Source organism: Geotrypetes seraphini, chromosome 3 (genome assembly GCF_902459505.1).
Source record: "Geotrypetes seraphini chromosome 3, aGeoSer1.1, whole genome shotgun sequence".
NCBI lineage: Eukaryota > Metazoa > Chordata > Amphibia > Gymnophiona > Dermophiidae > Geotrypetes > Geotrypetes seraphini.
Window position 1 is genome coordinate 351,656,684 of NC_047086.1, and position 26,460 is coordinate 351,683,143.

The 26,460-nt window shown below is 46.3% G+C and overlaps 1 protein-coding gene across 4 annotated transcripts in view; it reads left to right on the forward strand.

Moving 5' to 3' along the window:
- The window catches only part of CENPF (centromere protein F), a 153,232-nt gene that overhangs the window by 67,030 nt on the left and 59,742 nt on the right, over positions 1-26,460 (forward strand). For all 4 annotated transcript variants that reach the window (XM_033936676.1, XM_033936675.1, XM_033936678.1 and 1 more), the window contains exons 8-9: positions 5,327-5,452; positions 13,957-14,085. In XM_033936676.1, coding sequence (XP_033792567.1) covers positions 5,327-5,452; positions 13,957-14,085 — 255 coding nt within the window. The remainder of the gene's footprint in view (positions 1-5,326; positions 5,453-13,956; positions 14,086-26,460) is intronic.

Here is a 26,460-nt window from a genome sequence, read left to right on the forward strand (position 1 = left end):
AGCCTGTACAAAATTTCAACCCCCACCCCCAAGCAGAATCCACACACTTTTACCCTTTTTTTCCTAGCACTGCACTCTTCGGTCCACAGGCAGCGTACGTGAAGTAAATATGCTGTCTTCAGTGGCCCTGGAAGCTTTCCCTTTGCTACAGCTTCCTACCGTAGGGACAGGAAGCTGTAGCGAAGGCAGTGCGTTTACTTCACTCATGCTACCTGCGGCCTGAAGAGGACAGCATTAGAAAACAATAGGGTAAATAAGTGCCAGATTCTGCTGGCGGGAGGGAGAGGTTACTACAATGATGCTGGACTGTAGAGATGGGGAGGAAAGGGTAGGATAATGCCAGACCACTGTGGGAAAAAAAAGAGAATGGGGAGGACAGTGGGAAGAGTGGGAAAGGAAGGAGAGAGATGCAGAGCAGGGATGGAAGGGAAGGGGGAGAGAGATATGCCACTGCAAGGAGAGGAGACAGATAGCAGACTACAGGAACGGGGGAAGGAAAGGAGAGAGATGGACCATGGGGAAGGAAAGGAAGGAGAGAGATGCTGGACCTCAGTAGGGGAGGAGGGATGGGGAGGAGGGAGGGGAAGAGATGTCAGACTGCAAGAATGAAAGAGAGATACCAGACCATAAGGAAAGGAGAGAGAGTAACCACTGGAAGGGGAGGGAAGGAGCGAAAGATGCCAGACTATGGTAGGATGGATGGGAAGAATGGGAGAGAGAGATGCCAGACTATTCAGTCTGAATTAAGCAATATTCTGTGGAATTAGTGATCAAAGTTTTTATAAAATCACAAAGACTGGAAGGTGAACTCTTCACCCAAGGGAGGTATTCAAGCCTTCCCTACAGAGTTCCATATCTCTGAGTATTTTTATAAACTTTATTTTGATCACTCTCCATGAATTTTGTTACCAATGCGGGTCAGTTGAATGATTTTGAAAAGATGGATGTAGGGCAGAAAGTGAAGAGAGAAAAACAGCAAATGGGTAAGAAAGTCCTGGAAACAGAATTAAGAGCACATACAGAAGAAAGTGTAACCAGAGACTGGGAAAAGATGATTAGAAAAATAAAATCACCAGATGACAAAGGTAGGAAAAATGATTATATTTTTAATTCAGTGATTGAAACATGTCAGTTTTAAGAATTTACATCTGCTTTCTATATTTTGCACTGTTTGGGAAGAAATGCATTTCTTTCGGTTTCTTTGGTGATGCAGTCTGGCATCTTAAGGCTTAGTTTGTGTATATTAGGACTTTTAGTTTGTGGTTTTGTATTTGCATAAGGTTTATCTGTGTTCTGCATTGTGTGAACAAGGCCAGGTATTCTGGTAGGAATGAATGTCAGTTCTGTTACATACCTTCTGGATTCCCTATGCTAGGTGTTGAAGCCCAATCCGCAATCTGGGAGTTGCAGAAATCCAACACTTTTCTAAGCACATGCTCCACCCCCTTAGAGTGAGATCTAAAGCCATCTGCAGTTTCAATTTCTGCAAGCAATCCATACAGAAGTCTTTTGGATCTGCTCTGCTTTTTCGATTAAAGTTCACTTTTTTGGTGGCTTCAGTACCTTGAGACCTCTTTTTGGTGGTCCAGTGTCGGAGGAAAGGACGCAGTCCTGTGGAGCCGGACTGCTGCTTCACGGAGAAACTTTGGTGGATCTGTGGAGCCAGCCTGCTGTGTGCCACCATTTTTGGACTTGGGGTCCATTCTCCTGGGAGTTTGCTTGCGTTGGCTTTATGCGTCCGGAGTGAAATTCCCCCGGGTTTCAGGGTGCAGGCTGTTTCCCGCCCCCGATCATGTGGAGAAGTATCTGTGGGGACGGAGATTAGTTTGGTGTCCAGCTGACTGGTAGTCTAAAGATCTTCAAGTCTGGTCATTTTGGAGCAGTTTCTGAGCCAGAAAATCCTTTTCTACATTTAGCTGCTGTGTAAAAAGAACTGACAGGCTGGCACTGCAGAAGTGCCTCCATTATTTCCTATGAGAACTTCGGGGATGGTTTGTAAAACATGCTAAAACTCGTTTTTCACTATTTCTGAGAGTAGGGTTCAGGTCCTCCACCTCCCCAGATCCCAAATTGCTATTTTCAGATTTTGTTTAATTTTGCCATTTTCACGCAAATTCGTTGGTGGCGGCCATCTTGAATTTTAAACTATCTTTTTTTCAAAGTTTTATTTCTGCCTCAGAACTTTCAATTTGATAAATAATCATTTGGGATGGACTCCCCATCTCCTAATATGTCGAATGTGTGCATTGATTGCGCCAGATCAGCGACCATGTGCCGCCTGCTATGGCGCATGCTGGGGGAGAGGGTGGGAGCTTCAGACTTTGCCTCCGAGTACTCTAGGGCAGAGTTTCTCAACTTCTTCAAGCCAAGTACCTCATAAGTAAAAAATATTAACCAAGTACCCCCACCCAAGCTCTGCCCCAGACTGACCAAACTCCACCCCAACCACACCCCCATAATAATAGTACTAATTGTAATGCAATTTCTTCCATTCATTTTTCATATACACAAAATATAATCTTATTAACAATACATAAAGATAACCACAAAATTAAAAAACACATAAGCAGAGGAAATGTTAATTATCATCTATATTTGGGTTTTTTCAAAGGGGGGTCAAGGCAGATGACTTTAAAATATGGAATGCCACGTCAGTAACAACTATAGAAAAATAGACATAGTGCAAAATATAGACAGCAGATACAAATTCTCAAAACTGACACATTTCCATCGCTAAATTGAAAATAAAATCATTTTTCCTACCTTTGTTGTCTGGTGATTTCATCAGTCTTTGGTTGCACTTCCTTCTGACTGTGCAGCCAATATTTTTATTTCTTCCTCTTACATGCTTCCTCTTCTCCAGACTAGAGAATGACATGGGGATAAATTTTTCCCTGTACCCACAGGAATTCAATTTCCTCATCCCCGCGGGTTTTGTCACTGTCTCTGACTGCCCCATTTCTGTAAGCTCTGCCTTAACTGCACAAGCTTCGAATACTTATGATTTTAAAGTGTTTGAGGCTTGTGCAGAAGAGGACAGAGCTTGAAGGAATGGGGCAGGGACAGGAAAAGAACTTGCTAGGATGGGAAAATGAGTTCCCGCGGGAACGGTGAAAAATTTATCTCCATGTCGTTCTCTACTCTAGACCTCATTCCATTCTCCAACATCTCTGTCCTTCCATGAGTCCAACTTTTCTTCCTCTCTCCTCCACCCCCCCATTAGCAACATATCTTCCTCTCTCTCACACTGTCCTCTCATTCCCTCCCTTGCTGCAAAGGGAGTGGAGAAAGAGAGAGATCTATGGTGCATCTCTCCCACTTCCTCTACTGCTAAATGTAACATTTCTCCCTCTCTCATCCCCCAGATCATGTGCAGCATCTTTCAGCACAGCCCACCAGCCCCAAGCCCAACATTTCTTCTATTGCCCCTCTCCAGCACATGCCACATCTCTACCTCCATTCCCTCCACCACTATGTCCAACATTCCTGTCCTTTGCATCCCCTTCAATCTGTGCCTCTGTTCCTTCTCCACTACCATATCCAACATTTCTCTCTCTCTTCCTTATCTTCTCCATGCATCTCTGTCTCACTCCTCTCTCTCTCTTTCTTACTTTCCCCATGTGCACCATCTGTTTCCTTCTCATTCACACATCCATGCTAGAGAATGACACGGGGAAAAAATCTGTCCCCTTCACTGCCCCGTCATAGTAACATAGTAACATAGTAGATGACGGCAGATAAAGACCCGAATGGTCCATCCAGTCTGCCCAACCTGATTCAATTTAAATTTTTTTTTTTTTTTTTTTTTTTTTCTTCTTAGCTATTTCTGGGCGAGAATCCAAAGCTTTACCCGGTACTGTGCTTGAGTTCCAACTGCCAAAATCTCTGTTAAGACTTACTCCAGCCCATCTACACCCTCCCAGCCATTGAAGCCCTCCCCAGCCCATCCTCCACCAAACGGCCATACACAGACACAGACCGTGCAAGTCTGCCCAGTAACTGGCCTAGTTCAATATTTAATATTATTTTCTGATTCTAAATCTTCTGTGTTCATCCCACGCTTCTTTGAACTCAGTCACAGTTTTACTCTCCACCACCTCTCTCGGGAGCGCATTCCAGGCATCCACCACCCTCTCCGTAAAGTAGAATTTCCTAACATTGCCCCTGAATCTACCACCCCTCAACCTCAAATTATGTCCTCTGGTTTTACCATTTTCCTTTCTCTGGAAAAGATTTTGTTCTACGTTAATACCCTTTAAGTATTTGAACGTCTGAATCATATCTCCCCTGTCTCTCCTTTCCTCTAGGGTATACATATTCAGGTCTTCCAGTCTCTCCTCATACGTCTTCTGGCGCAAGCCTCCTATCATTTTCGTCGCCCTCCTCTGGACCGCCTCAAGTCTTCTTATGTCTTTCGCCAGATACGGTCTCCAAAACTGAACACAATACTCCAAGTGGGGCCTCACCAATGACCTGTACAGGGGCATCAACACCTTCTTCCTTCTACTGACTACGCCTCTCTTTATACAACCCAGAATCCTTCTGGCAGCAGCCACTGCCTTATCACACTGTTTTTTCGCCTTTAGATCTTCGGACACTATCACCCCAAGGTCCCTCTCTCCGTCCGTCACCGCCATCCCCTTCACCGCCCCGTCACCATCATTGCCATCCCATTCACCGTCCCTGTCCTCGTCCCCGCAGCATCCATATAAGCCTTAGTACTGCAATATTTAGCTTATTCCTTTCTTATAAATCAAAGTTCTGGCTGCTGAACTAGAGAAAGAGATGTTCAGCTGGCAGGGCTTTGTTTTTTGTGGATTTCTGCAATACCCAGACTGCGGGTTGGGATTGAACACCTAGGGCTCCTTTTATCAAGGCGCGTTACGGGGGTTAGCGTGTCGGACATTTCATCACGCGCTAACCCCTGCAGCAAGCCTAAAAACTAATGCCTCGTTAATGGAGGCATTAGTAACTAGCGCGGCAGGCAGTTGAACGCGGTATTCCGCCTACCGCACCTTGATAAAAGGAGCCCCTAGTGTATGGAATTCTCCAGGGACTAACAGAAATAAGATTATTGAAGGTATAAACCTAATCTTCCAATGTGGGATCCCAGGGATCCCACCTGCTCACTTCTGTGTGTAAAATATGTTTGTTGGATGAGAGTCAATCGGCAACCTGCCATACTTGAGCAAGTTTTGTTTGTGTTTTGAGACATTTAATTAATTGCTTTTTGATGGCTGTAATTTCTAATATGTTTGAAATAATGTAAATAAACCAAAAGAAAAACCTCAAAAACATGTGGTGGTAATTTTATGCTTCCTGTTAGAATGCAGCATTGGAGAAAAAACTAAAGAAGGTATCAGAAGAATTGAACTGCCAGAGGCAAAATGCGGAAAGTGCTCGACACATTGTGGAGCAGAAACTGAAGGAGAAGGAAAAAGAATATCAAATGGTAAGGGTAACAGAAGCACAGATTCCCACACTGTTAAAAGAAAACCAGAAAAAATATAATTAATATTTGAAGCAAACTTTCAGGATTATAGCCTGGGAATAAATTTTTAAAAGCTCTTGATTTTTTTCCTCGATTATTTTCTATGCTACCTCATTCATTGTGGTTTCCCAAAGCATCTTTGAAAAATTTGAGGTTGCTTTCAACTCAGTAAAATTTTATCTCCACATTGCAGCTAGCCATGTTCCAATTTGATGTGTTGCTAGCAATGGTTATCAAAGAGTGACAATGCAATTTCCAGTGAAATAGGTGAGACATTTTAGACCATAGGTTTACTTTCCTTTACTCGCATGGGTTGCAGAAGAGAATTATAAGTTTTTCACTCCAGCTCTAGAGTATATCACAGGCTAGCTTAGCTCCTCCCATCAGTCTTTCTCTTCTGCATTTGGTTGCAGTGTGTTAGTTCTGCTTGCTCCAATTTGTTATTTTTAATTTGACGTAGTTTCGTTCCCTTTCACAGTTCATTCACTTTCTACGAACATTTGAATTGCTGTCTGCTTGAGAATTCACAGACTTCGGTCTGTAACTGACAGGCTGATCCCTGATCCCTTCGAGGTACCTGTCAGCCAGAGTTTTCCCGTGGATGTCGGGGCCATCCCTGACTTTATCTCACTCCCTCTTAAGCAGGGGGGGAGGGGTTGTCAAGCGCAGACTATTCAGCATGCTTAGGGACTCAGTGGTGGTTCGCAGCATGCAGGTTGTGTTTTCGCGTCTTCACTTGTCTCCGTAAATAGTCAGTGGTCCGCATGGGTGGAGCTGACCGGCAGCCCGAAGATCAGATTGAGGACAGCTTTTCCAGCAGTGTGGCAGTGAATTCTCACTCTGGCTTTTATTCAGGGCTAGAGAGCAGCTGCGGTTTCTGTGACCAGCCTTTGTGAGTAAGAGGAGCTGACAGGCTCCAACAACGATTTCTAAAACTTAATTTTGAGGGGTTTTGAAGGTTTTCCAGTGATACTCTGTGTTCCCCCACCTGAAAAATGCTATTATCCTAGGACAAGCAGGCAGGTATTCTCACTAGTGGGTGATGTCATCCGACAGAGCCCCGATACGGACATCTTGCAAGCATGTCTTGCTTGAAGAAACTCAGAAGTTTCGAGATGCCCGCACCGCGCATGCGCCAGTGCCTTCCCGCCCGATGTACCGGGCGTGTCTCCTCAGTTCTTTTCTTTCCGCGGAGCTGAGAAGTTTCACTTCATTCTGCGCTGACTGAATTTCAGTATAATTTGCCTTCTTTGTACCGCGTTCTTGTTTTATTTGATTTATTTCTACTTTAATTTAGTATTTCTTTAAAAAAAAAAAAGTTAAAATTATTTCTTCCGGCGGTTCGGCCGGGCCGGCCTCGTGGCTTAGGCCCAGCGCCTTCGACCTTGCGGCGATGATTTTCCGGCCTATGTCCCGGCCAATCACCGGTTTTAAAAAGTGCAGCAAGTGCCAGCGTGCGATTTCGTTGACGGACCCGCATCGACGCTGTCTTCAGTGTCTTGGTCCAGAACACATACCGAAATCGTGCCGGCCTTGTTCCACGCTTACTGCGCGCTCGTTTAAACGGCGCTGCTTGCTCTGGGAGTCGATGTTTAAGATGGAGACTGCTAAGGAGCCGTCTGCTTCCACTTCTACTGATGTTTCGCCGGTCCATGCGAAACCTGCCTCGACGACTCCTGCATCTGGCCTTGTGAAGCCGGCATCGTTTACACCGACTTCAGCCTTGAGTTCGACACCGGTGCCTGTCCCCGTCTCCTCGGCTCAGGTACCGCCTTCCACTGTCCCTACGGTGGTCATCAAAGTGCCTAAAGCTAGCAAGCAGAAGCACTTGGCCACGAAGGAGCGCGAAGACCGTGCTGGAGGACCCCCTTTCGGTGCGGATCCCTCCATATCGGCTTCGCTGCGATCCCTGCTGGAAGCTCAGTTTGTCGAGCTTATGCAGTCTATGGGACCCCGGCTTATCGCCTCCATTCAGGGTGACCTCCCGGTCCCGGGGGGCGGACCGCCCCCTCCCCCTCCTCCTCGTCGTTCGATCTCACTACTCGACGAGGAGGATCGGCGGAGGGCGGCGGGGGCCTCGAGACGGGCTTCCTTTAGTGATATGCCACCTTTGGAGCCCATCACGCCTCCTCGCCATCCGAATACTATGCCAGCCCCTGATAATCGGAGTCCTGGGCATACTGCATCGCAGGAAGAGTTCTTCCGCACTCCATACCAGGCCTGGATGGCGTCGCGTGAGTCTGCATCTTTGCCACATCTACGATCCACTGCATCTAGTCCCATCCATTCCGTGGGGGCTTCGGGGGACCGTGCGATGCATAGGAGGTTTCGTTCTCCATCCCGGCACCGGGAGGGGCATCGATCTCGACACTCATCTCGGCACTCCTCGCGTCATTCGGAGGTGTCTCCGCAAAAGAAGATGCAGCGTATGGGATACTCCTCTTCGGATTTATCCCTGCCTGAGGGACCGGAGTATGAGGAACCTTCTACCTCCCATTCTCCTTGCCGCTCTCAGTTCTCTCTGGACCCGGAGGCTTCCACTTCTTCTAGTCCGTCTCGCCGGCCGGCGCTGGCGGACCAACTGTCCTTTTCTTCCTTCCTCCGACAAATGGCGGATGACTTGGATGTAACTTTGGACACTGGTTCTCGATATTCCAAGGAGTATCTGGACACCATGCACCTGCCTCATCCTCCGGCGGAGTCGCTCCGGCTTCCTCTGCATAAACTGCTTGATCAGACTTTCATGCGCTGTTTTGAAACTCCTTATTCCATTCCTGCAGTTCCCAGCAAGCTGGAGGCTCGATACCGCATCGTCCACCACAAAGGGTTTGAGGGAGCGCAACTTTCTCATCAGTCCCTCCTGGTCGAGTCCTCCCTCAAACGATCCCATCCCTCTCAGGTTTACGCCTCTGTACCACCGGGCCGAGAAGGGAGGACGATGGATAAGTTTGGTAGACGTATCTACCAGAACTCTATGATGGCATCTCGAGTGCTCAACTACAATTTTTTCTTTTCCTCATATTTGGATTTCTTCTTGCCGGTGCTCTGCAAGTTCATCCCGTTCATCGATGCTCAGGCTCGATTCGAGTTTGAAGAGGTGGTGGCGACCCTTTCCCAGTTGCGCCTCCAACTGATGCAATCCTCCTACGATGCCTTCGAGCTCTCGGCACGGAGGCTGCCTGTTCGGTAGCCATGCGTCGCCTGGCATGGCTCCGTACGATTGATATGGATCCGAACCTCCAAGACAGGCTTGCAAATGTGCCTTGTGCGGGAGCGGACCTGTTCGATGAGTCTATCGAGACTGTTACTAAGAAACTTTCGGATCATGAGAAGTCCTTCCAGTCTATCCTGCGGCCTAAGCCCAAGCCTCAACAGTCTCGACCCACTAGGCCGCCTTTGATTTATCAACGGCGTTATCAGCCGAGGCAGGCTCCTCCTGCGAGACAGCCTGCGAAGAGACAGCCTCCCCAGAAGCCTCAACAGAAGCCTCAGATGCCGGCTGCACCCAAGGCTACTCAGCCTTTTTGACTCTCTTCCAGGGAGCATAACCGACCTCGTTCTGTCTCCCCCTGTTTTTCCCATTGGGGGTCGTCTCCATCATTTTTGTCACCAATGGGAGTCCATCACCACGGACCTTTGGGTCCTTACCATCGTAAGAGAAGGATACTCTCTTCATTTCCAACGGGTCCCCCCGGACCACCCGCCAAGAGAGTATCCTTCAAACTTGACGCAGACCGCTCTTCTCCTTCAGGAGGCTCAGGCTCTGCTTCGGCTTCGGGCCGTCGAGCCGGTTCCATTAGATCAGCAAAACCAGGGGTTTTACTCCCGGTACTTCCTCGTTCCGAAGAAGACGGGCGATCTGCGTCCCATTTTGGACCTTCGGGTCCTCAACAAGTTTTTGGTCAAGGAGCGGTTTCGTATGCTGACCCTTGCTTCTCTCTATCCCCTCCTCGAGCAGAACGATTGGTTATGCTCCCTGGATCTCAAGGAGGCCTACACTCACATCCCTATTCACCCGGCCTCCCGCAAGTTCCTCAGATTTCAGGTGGGACACCTACATCTGCAGTATCGAGTGCTTCCATTCGGCCTCTCCTCGTCCCCCAGAGTCTTCACGAAATGTCTGGTGGTGGTGGCCGCTGCACTCCGAACCATGGGTCTTCAGGTGTTTCCATACCTCGACGACTGGCTCATCAAGGCCCCGTCAGCTCCGGAGGTCATTTCAGCGACCTTGACTACCATTCGTTTCCTGCAAAGCTTGGGCTTCGAGATCAACTTTCCCAAGTCACATCTTCAGCCCACCCAGTCTCTCTCCTTTATCGGGGCGGTCCTGGATACCATTCAGCTTCGAGCATTCCTTCCTCCTCAACGCATGGATGCTCTCCTTCTACTCTGCCAGTCGGTCTCTTCTCGCCAATCCATCTCAGCGAGACACATGATGGTCCTTTTGGGCCACATGGCATCTACAGTTCATGTGACGCCTTTTGCCAGACTACATCTCCGAATCCCTCAATGGACCCTGGCATCTCAGTGGACTCAGGTGTCCGACCCATTATCCCATCACATTGTGGTCACTCCTGTTCTACGGCAGTCGCTTCTTTGGTGGATGACCTCTTCGAATCTATCCAGAGGTTTGCTGTTTCACTCTCCCCCCCACCAGAAAGTTCTCACGACCGATTCTTCGAACTATGCCTGGGGGGCGCATCTGGATGGTCTTCGCACTCTGGGGTTCTGGACCAGTGCGGAACGACTCCATCAAATCAATCTTCTGGAGCTCAGAGCCATCTTCAATGCTCTCCAAGCTTTTCAACATCTGCTTCACGACATGGTGGTCCTTATTCGCACAGACAATCAGTTCGCCATGTATTATGTCAACAAGCAAGGGGGCACGGGCTCGGCCCCTCTTTGCCAGGAAGCTCTTCGAGTCTGGGATTGGGCAGTTCGCCACAACGCCTTCCTCAAAGCTGTCTATATTCAGGGGAAGGACAACGTCTTGGCAGACAAATTGAGTCGTCTTCTCCAGCCTCACGAATGGACGCTCCATTCCGACACCCTTCATCAGATCTTCGCAATGTGGGGGACACCTCAGATAGACCTCTTTGCAGCCCCCCACAACTTCAAACTGCCTCAGTTTTGCTCCAGGATTTACACTCCTCATCGCCTCGAGGCAGATGCCTTTCTACTGGATTGGGGGAATCGCTTCCTCTATGCGTTCCCTCCGTTTCCTCTCGTTCAAAAGACTCTGGTCAAGTTGAGATCAGACCATGCCACCTTGATTCTGATTGCTCCTCGGTGGCCCAGACAACCTTGGTACTCCCTTCTACTTCAACTGAGCAGCAGGGAGCCAGTACTTCTTCCAGTGTTTCCTTCACTACTTACTCAATATCAGGGTTCACTGCTTCATCCCAATCTGCAGTCTCTACACCTGACAGCTTGGCTCCTCTCAACGTAACTCCTCACCAGTTTTCTCCAGCGGTGAGAGAGGTTTTGGAGGCTTCCAGGAAGCCTGCTACTCGACAATGCTATTCTCAAAAATGGACTAGCGGTAGCAAAAGGTCAGATGACAGACTGTAGAATAAAAGTAAAAACCAAGTAAAATAAACAGAAACTTTAAAACTAAGCATAAAAACTTAAAATAACTGGTTTAGACAAAGTGCTACGTGCATAGAACATCAGCAAATTTTCTCAGCAGGGACATCTTGGATAAGGTGAATGGGAACCGAGTTTCTTAGTCTTGTAGATTGTTTGGGAAGCTGTGCATGGATCTGATTGCAACTTGAAAGAATGCCAAGGTTGAAGCATTTTTCAGCCAGTAGAAGGAACAGGGCTCCAGTGGGATGGATGCTGTCATCCAGAGGTGGCCCTGAGCAGCCCTTCTGTTTTTTCTCTGTAGGTGTTCATCAGGCAAGTCATAAAAAAGGCAGAGGATCCAAGTTATCCAAGTAGCACCAGTTGGCCTTGGTTTGCAGATTTTGATTGCATGTTGGTAGGGTATCCAGTGTATCTTCCCTAGGGGATGACGCTACTCCATCAGGAACCGATGCTGATGGACCTGAATCATTCTTAGCTTAGGCTTTGCATTTGAAAGAGGCTGGGTGTGTGGAAGGAGTATTCTGCAGTGACAATTTCCACCCTATTAAAAGCTTCCCATAACTTTATGTCTGTGGCAGAAATTGTGCAACAGAAATTGACAAATTTTCACTTAGAAGTTCTGAAACATCTGGCCTTCTCACCTGATTTGGCTCCTTTGGACTACTACCTCTTTCCTAACCTCAAGAAACACCTCAAGGGAAGAAAGCTTTCAAGTACTGAGGATGCTACATTTGCAGCATAACCAAAATATTTTTTCTTGGATGGGTTAAAGAAGTTAGAAAAACGAAGTCAAGTTTGTGCAGCTCAGTGGTGAATATGTAGAGTGAGCAAATTTTTTTCAATCCCATAGCTTGTTATTTTCTTTAAAAAGCCACTGACTTATCAGCAACCCCTTGTAAGTGCACTCTACTAGAGTGCAGGCTTTTTCCTAGCCAGAGTACAGGTTGATGTTGCTGAAGGATAACGTAGGGCAGCTCCTTGGTCTTTGCTAAATTTGTTTGTGAAGCTTGACCAGATGGATGCACAAACTAAGGCAGGTTTGACCTTTGGGGTGGGTGTCCTGAAGGTAACTGTGGTTTTTGACCACCTTGTGTTGGAATAAAGCTTGGGCACTTCTGTTAGGCTGGCTAGTCTAGCAGGATGATAAGGAAGGAGAAATTATTTCCTCCCTGGAAATTTTATTTTTTTCTGAAATCCTGCTAGATCTGTCCAGAATTCATTTAAGGAAGACCACAGCTCCTGTTAGCTGTTTCTCTTCAATAGTCTTATCTTCTGCCTCTTCCAAATAATTGAACTCCACCTGAAGCAGTCAGGTTTCCCTTGGAAATGGTAGGAGGTACCTCATCCTTGGGGTTATGATATGGGAGATGGCTGGGATTCTTTTTTTAAAAAAATTCTGGCATAAATTAACATATTCATTTTTAGCTTTGATATTGTTATACTGGCATGAGGGTTAACTGCATTTTTTATACTAGTGATGATGTCAGTAAGAAGGTTTTAATGTTTCCTGTCACTATCATCTGCTTGCTTAACCCCACTCATTTGAAATGGCATAATAGGATTACAGAAAAGGAATTCACCAGGTAAGAGCTACCATATATACTTGAATGTAAGTTGATCCGAGTATAAAACAAGGTACCTTATTTCCCCCAAAAAGGAGGAAAAAAGGTTGACTTGAATATAAGACTGGGGGGGGGTTAATATTCATGTGCCCTGCCCCCCCCTCGCTCCCTCCCCTGCCAGGCTCTGCACTCAGCCCCCTCACTCCCTGCCAAGCTTCTCCACTCTATCCCCCTCCCTCCCTGTCAGGCTCTCCACCATGTCCCCCCTCCCTGCCAGGCTCTGCACCCAGCCACCCTCCCTGCCCTGTCCCCCCTCTCTCCTGATGTCCTGCAGGCCTCCACTGGGCCTGCTGCATGACCTGGTAGGCCGAAACAGGAGGGATCCCTCCCGTCTCCTGTCCCAGCCGACTCTGCCAATTTTTTTTACCTCCTTCCCACCTCCCTCTGTGTACCTTTTTGAATCCCTGGTGATACAGCAGTGTACCGGGCAGGAATGAGCTTTCCGCACTCCTGCCCCACGCTGAGTCCCTCCCTGAATGGCCACCTCGAGTTCTCACAGACCAGTGGTGTACCAGCTATGTGAGCTTTCCTCGCTCCTGCCTGGCTCTGATCCACTCGCTCAATGGCTTCTGCATGTTCTCATGAACACTCCTGCCCGGTACGCCGCTGGACCACCAGAGATTCAAAAAGGTACACAGGGGGAGGTAAAAAAAAAAAAAATTGATAGAGACTGGAGGGATCCCTCCTGCCTCGGCCCACTCCACCAAGCCATATGGCAGGTCTGGCAGCGGCGGGTGATTGATGACCCGAATATAAATCGGGCCCCCTTTTTTGGTCCAAAAATCTGTTTATATTTGGGTATATAATGGTAATTTATTGTGCTTAAATTTCTCATGTTCTTTCATAACGCTGTATGTATAGCTACTTTGAGAGGAAGCATTCCCAGAAAGGAAAGAAAAATATACACACAGGTTGCACGTTCCGTTATATGAATATACTTTTCTGCCAAATGCTGCCTACATAAGAGCAGGTGCATGTGACCATTCTCACTTTTTTTTTTTACCTGTGAGAAGTGTTCAAAGCAAAAGTACATGCATGCATTCAATTTGATGATAATTTAGTGTAACGCTTTCAGGTAAAAAGCCTGTTATCTTTATTCCAATGTGTTTAGTCTGATAGTCACACCCATGGTGTGTGTGGGGGAGGGGGGAAGCCTAGTTAATCAGGCTGAGTAAAAAAATAGATAATTTGGATTTGAGTGAAGCTTTAAAACATAATTATTTAGCTTGAAAACTGTAAATTATTATTTTTCAGGATATGTTACATCAACAACATTTGCTCCAGAATCTGAACCAACAATTTAATCAAATGAAAGGCAAACTAAGCCAGGAGTTGCAGCAAGCTAAAAATGACTACAATGTGCTTAAATCTGAGTGTGACAAGGTAGGAACTTAAGAATACATACAGCATATACAGTGAGAGAAATTGAAATTTTGATCTTTTTGGCTAAAATCCAAGTATAGGGTCAGAGCAGAAGATTCTCACTTTTTGACCTGTCCACTAAGATTGGAGAGCATACACCAGTATAATTACTTGAACCCCATTGGGTATGCAATGTTTTTACCAAACAGGATGATTACACCTCTTTAAACAATAAATAGAAAATAACCCCCCTCCCCAAATTTAATAAATATATCATGGTAAGCTACCCTTCTAATCAATAGGAATGCTTGGTCTTGGAATAAAGCTACTTAATTTGCAGGTAGTTTCCTCTGGAATAATTTTAATTTAGGATAGTACTTTTGTGACTGGACTGTTTAAACATACCTTAGATATATACTAACATTCAGTCAGCCAGTGGTGGTCAGTTTTTTTTACTCTGATTATCGCTTGCTAAATTAGCCCTGGATATTCAATGCTTGGCTATGTGCGATCGCTGGAATTGAATATGCAGGCCTGACTTGACTGAAGCTAGCCAACAGAACTTATTATGTGGGTCCTGGCTGAATATCTGCTGGGACTCGCATATTCCCCTTCCCCCCCATTCCAAGCACCCTCTGATTTACCGAGGCCTATCTATCAGCCCTAGTGATCTTTGGAGCAAGAGTGATCCCCACTCATCCCTGGTCATTGTGGTTCCTAATTAAAAATGGCTTCTATGACCTGTAGTAGTAATCTCATGGTACTAGACTACTGATAGAGGTTGTGGTGGCCATTTATGCTTAAGAATTGTGAGAGACAGGAATGAACAGGATTCACTTTGCCCCATGACAAGGTCTGGTAGATAGGCTGAGGGGATGGGGGAGCACTGCAAAGTGTGAAAGACTTGCTGGCCATGGTCTGGGTTTGAATGTGAACTTCTTGTATCTAGAGGGGGAGGATCAGAGCAAAACTGTGTGTGAGATTCCGCTGGTGGGCAAAATAAGATGACACTGAATAACTTGTAAGGCCTCAGCTTAATAGAGCAGGAGTCAGTAGTGCAGAAAATGACTAGAAGTAATGCAAGTGTGGGGCAAGTTGTCACTTTGGCCACATAGCGACATTGTAAGGCTGTTGTGAACACTGCACTTGATTGCTTTGAAAAACTACATGGACAAACTTCCTACCCCCACCCCCCCTTGCCAGGAGGATGTAGCTAAAGCCTTTGAGCAATTACCTTACCAAAAATACTAAAATGAAAGCATTTCTAGATCATTCAGCTTTATCTTTTATTTATATACTAGTTGTTAAGCCCGTTACATTAACGGGTGCTAGAATATATGTCTGTCTGTCTTTTTCTTTCTGTCTCTTTCCTCCCTCCATTTCCCTGTGTAGCGCTGTCTCTGCTTTCTTCCTCAGTCTGCACTCTCAAGCTGTAACATTACTGTTTAGTTTTTTCTCCCTGCAAGCATCTCTGCTCTCTTTCTCATCCCCAGTCTCTTTGCTTTTTTTCTCTTCTTGCAGGGGACTCTGCTCTCCTTTTGGTATATGTTCCTGTTTCCTTCAAACTTCTGTTTTCTCTGTATGCTCCTGATCCTGTGTTTCCCTGTAGGTGTCTCTTTTTTTTTTTATTTTATTCCTTCTTCAGTCTCTGTTCTTTATCTGAACATTCCCTTCCTCAGTCTCTCCAACTGCAGCTCTCTTGCCCTCTAAGCCCCTGCTGTGCATGTCACTCCTGATCCCCTCTAGTGTTTAAGCCTGTTAAAGCCTCCTTCCTTCACATGTCCCCTATTTTCAGCCCCAGCTCCAAACTCATTTTTTAGCCCCCCCCCAGCCCTCTTCTCCCATCTTTTTCCTTTCAGCTTCCAGCCCCCTTTTCTCCCATGTCCCTGGAGCCTATTAATCCACCGAGAAGGCCCACCCTTCCCTGGCCCAAATGGAAGCGTCCCTTTCCCTCTCTGTGGCAGTGGTTGTTTTTATTTTTGGTTTTGGCCGGGGTTTCTCCCACTCTTCCTCCCCTTCCCCTTTTGCCCCCTCTCACTGTTTTGCTCTCCTGTTCTCACCCATTTTCTGCCTCGCTTTCCCTTTCTCTTCCAGGACCGGTCTTGCTGTCTTTTTATGGCGGCTGGGTTTCCATGGCAACCCTGCTCGCGGGTCTGTGAGTGTCGGGCCCTAATGTTATTTCCTCCTATTTGAAGCTGTCCGGGTCTGGTGGCGCCGTGTCGGTTGGAACCGGGGAGGCGGGGCCTGGCTCGGTAGGTGGTGGAAGAAGGCTGGGGAGCCGCTCGATGGATCGCAAAAAAAGGAGGAGGGGATGGGCACTCGGAGAAGGGAGCCGTTTTAAAAGGCGCCTCCGCGGCTCCTCTCATGCGCTGCAGTTGCGTCAGAAGATGAGAGAGGAGCCACGGCGGTGGCTTTGTGGGTCCGTAGTCAGACTCTCTGTAAAGCGCCGCAAGGGAGCCGTTTTCAAAGGCGCCCCCGCGGCTCCTCTCATGCGCTGCAGTTGCGTCGGAAGATGAGAGAGGAGCCGCGGCGGTGGCTTTGTGGGTCCGTAGTCAGAGAGAAGTAAGACTGGGGACTCGCGCATGCGCACTCCTGCGGCCACAGACCTACAGCGCACGGAACACGCAAATAGGAGTGCACATGCGCGAGTTAGCCTTTTATTATATAGGATACACTCGTCTTTCTTCAGGTTTCCCAGGCAAAGGGTGTCTTACACATATTGGGTTATGGACCCCCCTTATATCCTGCTTAATACTAGTTTTGCCATCAGCCTTCTCCTCCTGATTCTTGGAGGAATTATTGATTTGACCCCAACAGAGTACAGATGTTATCACAATTTGCTATATTATCATATTCAATTGTTGAGGGAGGTAACCCTAACAATAATTTGGATGAAATAATTTTCTTATTCAAACATCTTATCCACATAAAATACTCTTCTTATACTTTTGTACATTTAAATATACTTTTTGGTTTCATCCTGCCAAAGAGCTTACCGCACCTAAGGAAACAGGTTTACAAAACTCTTCACTTCAAGAAAGACTATTCCTGTGCTCTCCTAAGAAAGGCTGTGATCATGCTCACAGGTCAAGATGTTGGAAGTCCAGAATCCATGCCCAGGATTGAGCATGGATTCTGGACTGTACATCTGACTGAGGTGCCGTGGCGTTTCCATCGATAGTCTGGCACGACGTTTCAGACCATGGTCCCAAGCTAAGTAAAACTTTTTTTGATTTTGCTTTTCCTGTGCACAGTGATGGGTATATCACCCTTTTGATAATCACATTTCAGTGGTGGTGGAGTTTTTTTTGCCAGTGATAGTAAATATAATGAAACAAACTGGCTTCAATAGAAAACGAGTCAATGAAATGTGACCCTATGTGGCTTGTGAAAAAGCTCAGAGATATGAAACTCTGAAGGGAAGGCTTTTAAACCTCCCTGAGAGAAGAGTTCACCTTCCAGTCATAGCAGCTTAACAAGTCCATAGGGCACATTCAAAAACTCAAAAAATGTTGTAAAAAAGCACAAAACAAAATTTTAAAGTCTTTCTACTTTGTAAAATTAATAGTAAATAAGCAGCTTTGAATTTTGAAACAGTATTGAAGTTGTTTACTGCTGCATTGAAAATTTTTGACGCTTTTTCTCCACTTTGTTGTGAAATGTTTATCGGGGGGGTGTAGCCCATCTCTGGCGAGTAATATTTTGTAGATTAATTTTTGGGATTTTTCTATTACTCTTTAGTTTTTTCTTGAGAGTAGTCTAAATACCTATGTGACATAAATGCGCATGAATAGGTTAAATGGATACCTGTGGGAGATGATTATTTAGGAGTCTGGATATTTTTGATATAAGAGGTTCGAGGGTTGACTAATGTGTTATTTACTGGGGAGATTGCATGTGCGGTTGGGGAGGGGAATAGTGGGTAAGGACGTGTTTTTTGAAAAGAAATGTTTTGATTTCTTTTCGAAACACTTTGATGTCTGTTGTTTTGATCATCAGTTTGGTGATGGTGGGGTCAATTTTCGCTGCCTGTGTTGCTAGAAGGCTGTCGTAAAGTTTCTTACGTCGGGTACCATTATGAGGGGGGAAGGTGAAAAGGTTCTGAGTTCTTCTTGATCTGGGTAATCGGTAACGGTGAAGGCGGTTGTATAGGTAACTGGGGGCCATACCATGGGTTACTTTGAAAAGTAAGCAATAGAGTTTGAATTGAGTTCTTGCTTTTATCGGAAGCCAGTGAGAGTCTACATAGGCGGGGGTGACGTGGACGATCAACCACCCGATCCCCCCATGCAAATGAGGGGAAATGGCATGCATAAGTAGGAAGGCAGTAATTCACTAAGTAGAAGAAGAAACACCGATTGGGTTTGCTGATCTGAAATGAAGCGACTGCTCAGAACCAGTCGCTTTACTGTACTTACCGACTCTCCTGCTCTCTGCCGCCCTGAAAATCCCAGTATTGAGGTTGCAACCATCCAAATAAAAAATAAAACTGTACATATGCATACAACTCCCTTTTTATATAAAAAAAGTGCAGTGCAAGCCCATGGTTTTAACCCGCAGGTTTAAAGTGTTCTATAGATCTGGCTGCACCTAGTCCAAATTGAAATGATTCCTTTTAAAATGTCCACTTGTAGGGCCAGCTAGTAAACTGCAGCCACTGCTCCCCCTTTATTTTGACCTCACTTGTGCTAAGCGTTAATGCATGCGCAAATCGCATCTACAACCAACAAGGATGATCTGCGCATGCGTCTCGATCGCTCTACAGCGATCTGTTGGATCGCTTGTGGGCGTGTGTCCGATCAGATCATTTGCATGAACATTCTATAGTGAATAGGTCGCTTGGCCACGAATCGCCCAACAATGATCCAGACCGTTGAGAGCTGTTAGTATTCTAAATATGTCAAACACAGCAATGCATATTTGCTTTGTAAGTGCAGAAGAAGAATCACCGTTATACAGATAATATTAAAGCATTTAGGAAAGCATTACCTTTTTTGATACTCAAATATAAACCAAGATTTTTAGGCCCAAAAATAGGAGTCTCGGTTTATATTTGGGTCAGTGCTGACCGCCCTCCCCCCCCCCCTTCCAAACCTGTTGCAGGCTTCTGCCGGGCCTGCTGTGAGACCTCGTGCTCCAGCGATGGCCTGGGACAGGAGGGATTCCTTCCATCTCCTGTCCCGGCCAACCTTAATAACTTTTACCTCCCTCTCCCTCCCCATTGTACCTTTTAAATCTCTGGTGGTCCAGCAGTAGGCCAGGACAGCAGGGATCCCTCTCTCCTCCTGTCCCAGCTGATTCTTTTACCTCCCTCCTGCCTCCCTTGCGTACCTTTAGAATCCCTGGTGGTCCAGCAGTAAACTGCAGCAGGCGTGATCTTCCTTCACTCCTGCCCATGCAGAGCCCCTAGCTGATTGGCTGCCGCACATTCTTGCGGGCCTCGTCAGTGACCATCAAAATGCCTCGCTTTTACAGCTGAAGATACGAACTCGGAAACAAGGGATTGGATGCATTAGTCCAACCATGGTCAGACACAAAGCTTGTATACATGTTTCCTAGTGGTGCCCAGTTAGCCTTGCAGACCATGGTATGCAGACCTGGTCATTCTCCAGAAGATCGAACACCTCAGACTAGAGAACTACACGGGGACAAATTTGTCCCCATCCCTGCAGGAACTCAATTTTCCTGTCCCATCCCATGAGTTTTGTCAGTGTCGCTGTCCCTGTCCCATTCCTGTAAGCTCTGCCTTAACTGCACAAGCCTCAAAAATTAGCATTTTAAAGTATTTAAGGCTTGTGCAGATGAGGTTGGAACTTGCAGGAATGGGGCAGGGGCAGGGACAGGATAAGAAATCGTGTGGATGGGACAGAAAAATGAGCTTCCATGGGAACGGGGAAAAATTTGTCCCCATATCATTCTCTACCTCAGACTGCTGGTCCAAATGGATCTTCTCACTCAGGAATCGGTTCCTATCGAGAATCAGGAACGCTTTGAATTTACAATATGGCCTTTGAGTGGGTGACCCTGATGAGCAAGGCTTATTCAGTCAAGGTCATCACCACGCCACTCAGAGTTAAAAACCCTTCAACGGTGGCACCCTGTGCTAAGACCTAAAAGTCATTTCAGTGCTGGTATGCTCCCACGGCTACCAAGGCCTCTTCTCACCCAGAACTAACTGAAAAAGAGGTGGCCTGGCACTTCTCTACAAATCATTCTTCAATATCCAGCTCCTCGAAAAGGGTAGCCATACCTCACTAGAATATATGCTAGCCTCAGTCAACAATGAACTCTACCTTCACCCACTGGGTATCCTGTTTTTATATTGTCCACCTACCCCTTGGAACAAATCCTCCAAACTCGTCCTCAAAACCATAACAAATGCCTTCCTCAAATTTCAAAGATTACTGATCATTGGGGATATCAATCTCCACCTAGACAACATCACCAGCAAGGATGCGACTGAATTTAATAACTTCCTCACCTCTGTAGGTTCCCCCCCTGCACCCTCTCCAACCCATGAAAAGGGGCACACACTAGACTTCATTAGTTTCCTCGATCTTACCGACTACAAAACTTCAGCCGATGACACTCGCTGGGAACACATCCCTTGGTCCGACTATTTCTTAGGGGCTTTCTGTCTCCCCATTTTCATATCGCACCTTGGGGCCCCATCCCGTACCTCAAATTCCATTACCTTCTGCAAAAAAATTGTGAGCGAATTGTTCTGGACCAAATTTCTCAACCAATTCTCCTCCATCCCTAAGCTTGTAGATCCAGCAATCAATTGGCACAACTGGGTCACCCTCTCCGAGACCACCTACCACTCCCTCGCCCCACTATCCCTTAAAACTATCTCCTACTCCGTAAGGCCCCTTGGTACCTTCCATATCACAGAGAACTGAAGCAGAAATGTCGAGCTCTGGAGCGCAAATGGAAAAAATCTAAATCCCCTACAGATAGACAGTCCTGGAGGGTCAATATTAAGTTTTACAATACAGTACTAAAAAAAGCAAGGAAGAACTTCTATGGTGACAAAATCTCCAGATCCAACAACCAGAGTAGTACAATGTTCAACATCTGGCGCTCCTTAACTTCCAAAAACGACTCCACCTTGCTCCCCTCCTCCCCTCCAGCCGATGTTCCTAGCAAAATTCTTAAACGAAAAGGTCACTACCTTAAGATGCTCCTGCAGTCTCTTACAACTCTCTGATGCCCACCGACCCCAACCCTACCCTAACGGTCTCCAACCCTATCCCAGTCGACAGATCCTGGACTGCCTTTGAGCACGTATCCGAATCCCTGGTCTTTAAACTCTGCCTCAAACTGAAATCCTGTAACTGTACCTTGGACCCATTACCCTTCTACCTATACGAGAAAATTCCCGCACAGGTCATCTCATCTCTTACCAAACTTATAAACTTCGCCCTACAATCGGGCCTATTTTCCCCAGAAATGGGACATATTGCCTTAACCCCATTACTGAAAAAAGCTGACCCAGGCCCTTCCACACCATCCAGCTATCGCCCGATAGCAAACATCCCTCTCCTAACCAAGATGCTAGAGTCTATCATATCTACCCAACTCTCATCCTATTTAGAGAGATTCTCTATTCTTCTACCTTACCAATATGGCCTTCGACCCAACTTTAGCAACGAATCCCTATTGACCTCTTTAATCTCAAAGGTTCAACAACTTCATTCTCGTAATAAGTTGGCTGTTCTTCTACAATTTGACCTTTCTGCAGCTTTTGACGTTGTCCATCATGATATTCTAGTTTACCAACTCTCCGAGATAGGCATTAACTCCACAGTCCTAGACTGGTTCTCGAAATTCTTACGTTCCTGCTCTTACACTGTCAACATGAATGGCACCTCATCCTCCCCCTGGAAACCGATAAGTGGGGTCCTGCAAGGCTCACCTCTATCTCCTATTCTTTTCAACATCTATATGTCCTCCCTGAAACTCCTCCATCTATCCCCCCCCTAGAAACATTTTACACTTATGCTGATGACATCCTTGTCCTCCTCGAGACCGACTTGAACCTCACTAATCTCTCTGAGAACATATCCTCATGTATAACGAACCTCCAATCCTGGGCCCTCACCGTACAAATGAAACTGAACGAGTCCAAAACAAAACTACTTTGGCTCAGCCCAAAATTAGACGAACTACCCACCTTCAACCCACTGTCCTCTGGCTCCACACTGCAGCTTGAGTTCTCAAGCAAAGTGCTGGGCATCATCATTGATTCTACATTGTCCTTCAACGACCACCTCAATTCCTTGGTTAAAAAAAAATGCTTTTTCAGCCTTCACTTGCTAAGGAAAGTGAGATCCTACTTCCATCAAAAACACTTTGCCGTCCTTGTCTAATCCATCATCCTTTCCAGACTGGACTATTGCAACTCTATCTACTTAAACCTAACAAAGAAAAACCTTCAAAGACTTCAGCAGATTCAGAATGCTGCGGCTAAGCTTATCTTTGCAAAAAGTAAATTTGACCATGTCTCTCCGCTCCTGTCCAAGCTTCACTGGCTTCCAGTAATCTCTAGGGTCCACTTTAAATGCGCCTGCCTAACTTTTAAGATCCTACACGGCATCCTTCCTCCCTTTATTCCACTTTCTTGGAATTCTTCAAATCCTAATACCACCAGATCCACCCAAAAATTAAAACTATCCTTCCCCTCATTAAAAAGCATTTCCCATGCAGGAAAACTAGGGACCTCCCTTCCCTTCAGAATCACTGAACTCTGGAACAACCTTACCTCTCTACTTCGGAATCTGAGCTCCCTCCAACTTTTCTGTAAACATCTGAAAACTTGGCTATTCTCAAAAATGTAATACTTCCTCCCTCTCTGGTATACTAAGCCCCTCTAAACATTCTTTATACTAAGGCCTATAACCCTTCATTGGAGTTCCTTTTCTATCCCAGCTCCTTTAAACCGTGCCGAGCTCTATGATTGTGGAGAGGATGCGGTATACAAACCTAAGGTTTAGTTTAGTTTAGAAGGATGTAGAGTCTTCATGAGCTTCGACTTCTGTAGTCCTGGACTTCTTGCAGAAAGGTCTTCAGAAGGGGCTGTGTGTAGAATCATTGAAAGTGCAGATGACAGGCCTTTCCTGTTTCCAAGCTCGGGGGGAGGAGGACACCCAGATGTCGCCAGGTTCATTAAAGGGGTTCTGCAGTTTGCCCTCCAGTGCGCTCTCCTTTACTTTCCTGGAACATCGTGTTGCAAAGTCTCAGTACAGGTCCATTTGAGCCCTTATGGGAGGCTTCCCTTTTGGAGCTTACAGTCAAGACTGTATTCCTAGTGGCGGTTATGCCAGCAAGATGAGTTTCTGAGTTACAAGCGCTTTCCTGTAGGGAACCGTTCCTTAGGATCATGGAGGCTGAGCTCTCCTTGCGCATGATTCCGTCCTTTTTGAAAGTGTTCTTGGCCTTCCACATCAATCAGGAAGTTCGGGTGCCCGTCTTTCGCCCTATGGTGTCTAAGTAAAAGGATAAAGTGTTACATTTGCTGGATATCAAATGAATGCTTCTCTGGTACCTCAAAGTTACCAATGAGTTTCACCTATCTTATCACCTATTTGTTCTGACCAGTCATGCCAAGCAAAGGGAGGCTGGCATCTAAAGCCTTGATTTCCAGATGGATTAAAATGGCCATTTACTCCACGTATGTGGGCTGTAGTAAGCAGCCACTGATCACATTGAAACCACACTCCACTAGAGGAGTTGCTGCCTCATAGGCGGAGATTAGGGCTGTCTTGCCCTAGGAGATTTATAGAGGGGCTGCATGGCCTATCCTTCATACCTTTACCAGGTTCTATAGGGTAGACAACAGCTGGGAAGGACGCCGCTTTTGGGGCCTCTGTCATAAAGGCAGGCGCAGCGGGCCCACCCTAGACTGAGGACTGCTTTGGTACATTCCTATCGTTTCAGGACCACTAGACACATTGCACTAGAAAGAAAGATTAGGTTCTTACCTCAGTAATCTTCTTTCTTTCTTGTAGATGTGTTTAGTGGTCCTGAAGCATCGCTCTGTGAATGGGCTTCGCCTGCCTTCTGCATTAGGATCAGTCTGGATTTGAACAATTCTCTGTGTCTCAGAGGATCTGAGAGAATAAAAAAAGATAATGCATAGGAAAAGCTTCAAGATCATACAGTCTGGTTTAAGTCTCTGCTTGACAGCAGGACATGTAAATAGCTATAAGCTCTATACATGGTTAATGCTGGTTGTACAAGTTTGATTGTTAAAATGTTGATTACTATGGGCTAGATTCACTAGCCTTCTGATCTGTGTCCGATCCGTGGGCGATTGGAGGCAGGCCGACCGATTCACCAACTATCGGAGGCACGCCCCCATCTGACGACACGGATTTCTGGGTAGCGATCCCGACGCATGCGCAGACCATCTACTTTGCCTGTAGATGGTCTGCGCATGTGTTTGCTGTCTGTTTTTTTAAAACTTTTTTTTACTGGCCCTGACTCTCCTGCTCTCTGCCGCTCTTCCCTGAAGTGCGAGCCCGTGGCAGAGAGCGAGCCAGAGAAAGAGTCAGGGAGGCAGAAAGCAGGGCTGACAGGACAGTCGGAAAGGACGTGAGTGACTGGTCCCCAGCAGTTGCTTCTTGTTGATCAGCCAGCCCAGTCAGTGTTCCAAAATTTTTGTTTAGTGAATCACTGCCTGCCTGCCTACCTACCTACTTTGCATGCTGTTTCCCCTCATTTGCATGCACGGATCGGAATCTGATCGGCACAGAGGTTAGTGAATCGAGTCGCAAACTAATCAGTACATGATTGGTTTGCTTAGTGAATCTAGCCCTATGTTTGTTACAGAGCAGAACAGAATTGTAGTGTTGGATTTTTCCCCATTTCCATCATTCCAGTTTTGTTACTACAATACTACTTGATTGTTTTTGTACAAACTGAGGGGGGCGGGAGCAGCTCATTTATTAAACTTGATATACCGCCTTAGTTGCAGTATGATTCAAAGTGGTTTACAATAAAATAAGGAGACACTTCTATCCTCCACAGAAGTATTCTTCTTTGCCCCCTCATCCATGTTAAAAACAGGAACAACAGCGGAGGGCTCCAAAGCCATAAATGATTCCCTAGGCCACTGACGCTGCTACCCTCCACTTCAGACTCCCCTTGAGGCCACCAGTTCTGCTAACCTTCAATCCAAATCTCCCCTTCACGAGGCCACCGACTCTGCTATTCTTCACAGCAAACCGCCCCCTCCCCCCAGGCAATCAATGCTGCTCTCCTCCTTTCACGCCCAAGATGATCAGGTCTGCTGTCCACCTTTTTCCCCCACTGGCCAGCACTGTGCTTACCTTACGTATGCCGGTGCTGAAAGAGCCTGTCGCTGATGTTCTACACTGCAAGCCTTGAGCTACATGCTCAAGGCCTTCCGTCTCCCATCCTCTCTGAGATTCTCATGAAGTTCTTGGAGAGGGTGCCCTCGTGGGAAGAGTTTAGAGTGGGAGGACAGCAGCGACAGTGGTCTTCAGGGAAGGCTTGAATATAAACTGAGACACCTATTTTGAGCCCTTTTTTTGGTTAAAAATCTTTTATATTTGAGTAGTCATCCCACTATCCAGCTTCACACCAGAATTCCTCACCTCCCTCTCAAATTCACTCAACCAGATAGAACTCTGGATGCAATCCTACAGACTTAAACTAAACCCCGACAAAACAAAATTTTTCCTTGCTAGCCCCAAAGACAAAATCATAGACACCACAATTCAAGTAAAAGGATCAACCTTTCCCCTCGAACAAACCCTAAAAATACTAGGAGTCACACTGGACAAACACCTAACCCTGGAGAAGCACACCGACAATACAGTTAGGAAAAGTATCTCGGCGCTCTGGAAATTACGCACCATAAAAAATATTTCGACGACACGTCATTCCGCCTCCTAGTCCAATCCTCCGTTCTAAGCATACTGGACTACTGTAATATCATTTACCTGAGCTCCACGAAGAAAAATACCAGAAGACTCAGAATGATCCAAAACACCGCTGTCCGCCTTATATTCGGCTTAAAAAAATGGGACCATGTTACCCCTTTCTACCACAAACTTCATTGGCTACCATTGGAATCCAGAGTCCTATTTAAATTCGCCTGTTTCTGCTACAAAACAGTATTCGGCCTAGCCCCAAACTACATCAACCCACACTTCATCCTGAATAACAGAAACAAGAACTCCCACAGAATACAGTTATTTGCTTTCTCCTCCCTAAAACTCTGTCACTCCAATAAATTCTTCGACAAAACCCTCGCCTTCCAGGCCGCCAAGCTAAACCCATGGATAGCCCAATTAATCCTCGAGGCTCCAACCTACCTCAACTTTAGAAAACTACTCAAAACACACCTCTTCCAACGCCACAACACTT